The sequence below is a fragment of the Octopus bimaculoides genome, chromosome 30, assembly GCF_001194135.2.
Source record: "Octopus bimaculoides isolate UCB-OBI-ISO-001 chromosome 30, ASM119413v2, whole genome shotgun sequence".
In the NCBI taxonomy this organism is placed as follows: Eukaryota; Metazoa; Mollusca; class Cephalopoda; order Octopoda; family Octopodidae; genus Octopus; species Octopus bimaculoides.
In genome coordinates this window covers 5,035,705-5,037,111 of record NC_069010.1, presented here as the reverse complement: position 1 = coordinate 5,037,111, position 1,407 = coordinate 5,035,705, and the positions used below count along the sequence as shown (strand labels likewise).

General features: G+C 37.7%; 1 protein-coding gene across 1 annotated transcript in view; it reads right to left on the bottom strand.

The window, feature by feature from the left end:
* Positions 1–6: 6 nt before the first annotated feature.
* Positions 7–1,407, bottom strand: part of LOC106874211 (lysosomal protective protein) — a 38,041-nt gene continuing 36,640 nt past the window's right edge. Inside the window, exons 11-12 of the mRNA XM_052978096.1 lie at positions 1,029–1,133; positions 7–181 (exon numbers count right to left, since the gene is read on the bottom strand). Of these exons, the coding sequence (XP_052834056.1) occupies positions 98–181; positions 1,029–1,133 (189 nt within the window). The 3' untranslated portion in view covers positions 7–97. The remainder of the gene's footprint in view (positions 182–1,028; positions 1,134–1,407) is intronic.

Below are 1,407 nucleotides of genomic sequence, written 5' to 3'. Positions count from 1 at the left end.
AACAATACATATATGTGTCATTTACACACATTCACACACAATTTTGCTATTTAAAAGCTTCAAAAGAGAAAGATATATATCGTTATTCATACGTATTTTAAAATGGTTTGTTGTTGATGAAATGCGAGAAGAGTTGAAATGCTGGGATTGGTTTATCGGTTGGTACCATGTGACCAGCTCCCTAGAAAGAAAGAGAAAAACAAAATAAAACCACCAGAAAAACCCTTTGTAGGTATCAGTATACGGCACTGTGCAATGGAGACAAGTAAAAGAGTAAAAGAGAATATACACCTGAGCCACAATGTAGAAACATAATGATTAGACTTGCGTACAGGTATCGTTTTGACTGTTAGTATGGAGAGCAAGAGAGGGAGGGACTGAGCACCACATATTTGCTGTGCATAGTGCAATGCAATTTGTTGTTGTTGGCACTCCGTTGCTTTTGACATCGAGTTTTCATCATTTTACTTACAGGAGGAAGATATATGTTTCTGCCTTTCCTGATTGAAAGGATTGTCTTTTGCTATGATCCAAAAGAATGAAGCCTGTTCACTGACTTTAGTAAAGCTAACCTTAACCCTTTAGCATTTAAACCGGCCATATCCGGCCAAAAGTATTCTGCTTGTTTTATGTTCAAACTGGCCAAATCTGGTCTCTCACACCAACCCTACAATATCATTTTGAAAATTAACAGCTACCTCATCAAAATCTCATAGCAACAAGATAATGCATGATTAGTTCAAAACAATGTGGATGAAAAAGCATTAATTTTGGCAGCATAATGCAAACACTAAAGGGTTAAAGCTGTATTACTGCATAACAGTAATGAAAAAACCTTCATCTCAGTTCAGAAATCATTTAAGTATGCTTAACATAAAATGTGACACAAAGATACCAATACAATAGGTACCAGACTTAGACATAAAAGTAAGAATTGGAGTCAATATGTTTGACTAAAGTCCTTCAAGGCAATGCACTGGCATGGCTGCAGTTCAACGACTAAAAACAAGTAAATGAAGAAAACTCACCCGAACTGTAACAAATGTGACATTTTGAAACTGTTTGACAAATCCGGCAACTTGTTGGGAACCATCATTGCTGGTATAGTGCCAAGCTTTTCTTGGTGTAACAATCTGAATGGGTAAAATGGAAATTATTAAATGAAGAGGAACTGTTCATTTGGCACCAAAGACAGTTGTTGGTAATTAGTCTTTTAATATCTGGCATATAGGTCCAGACGTGGCTGTGGTGAGAAGTTTGCTTCCCAACCATATAGTTTTGGGTTCAGTCCCACCTTGAGCAATGTCTTCTGCTATAGCCCTGGACTGACCAAAGCTGTGAGGGTTCCAGTTGATCCGATCAAAAGAACAGCCTGCTCATGAAATTAACGTGCAAGTGGCTGAGCAC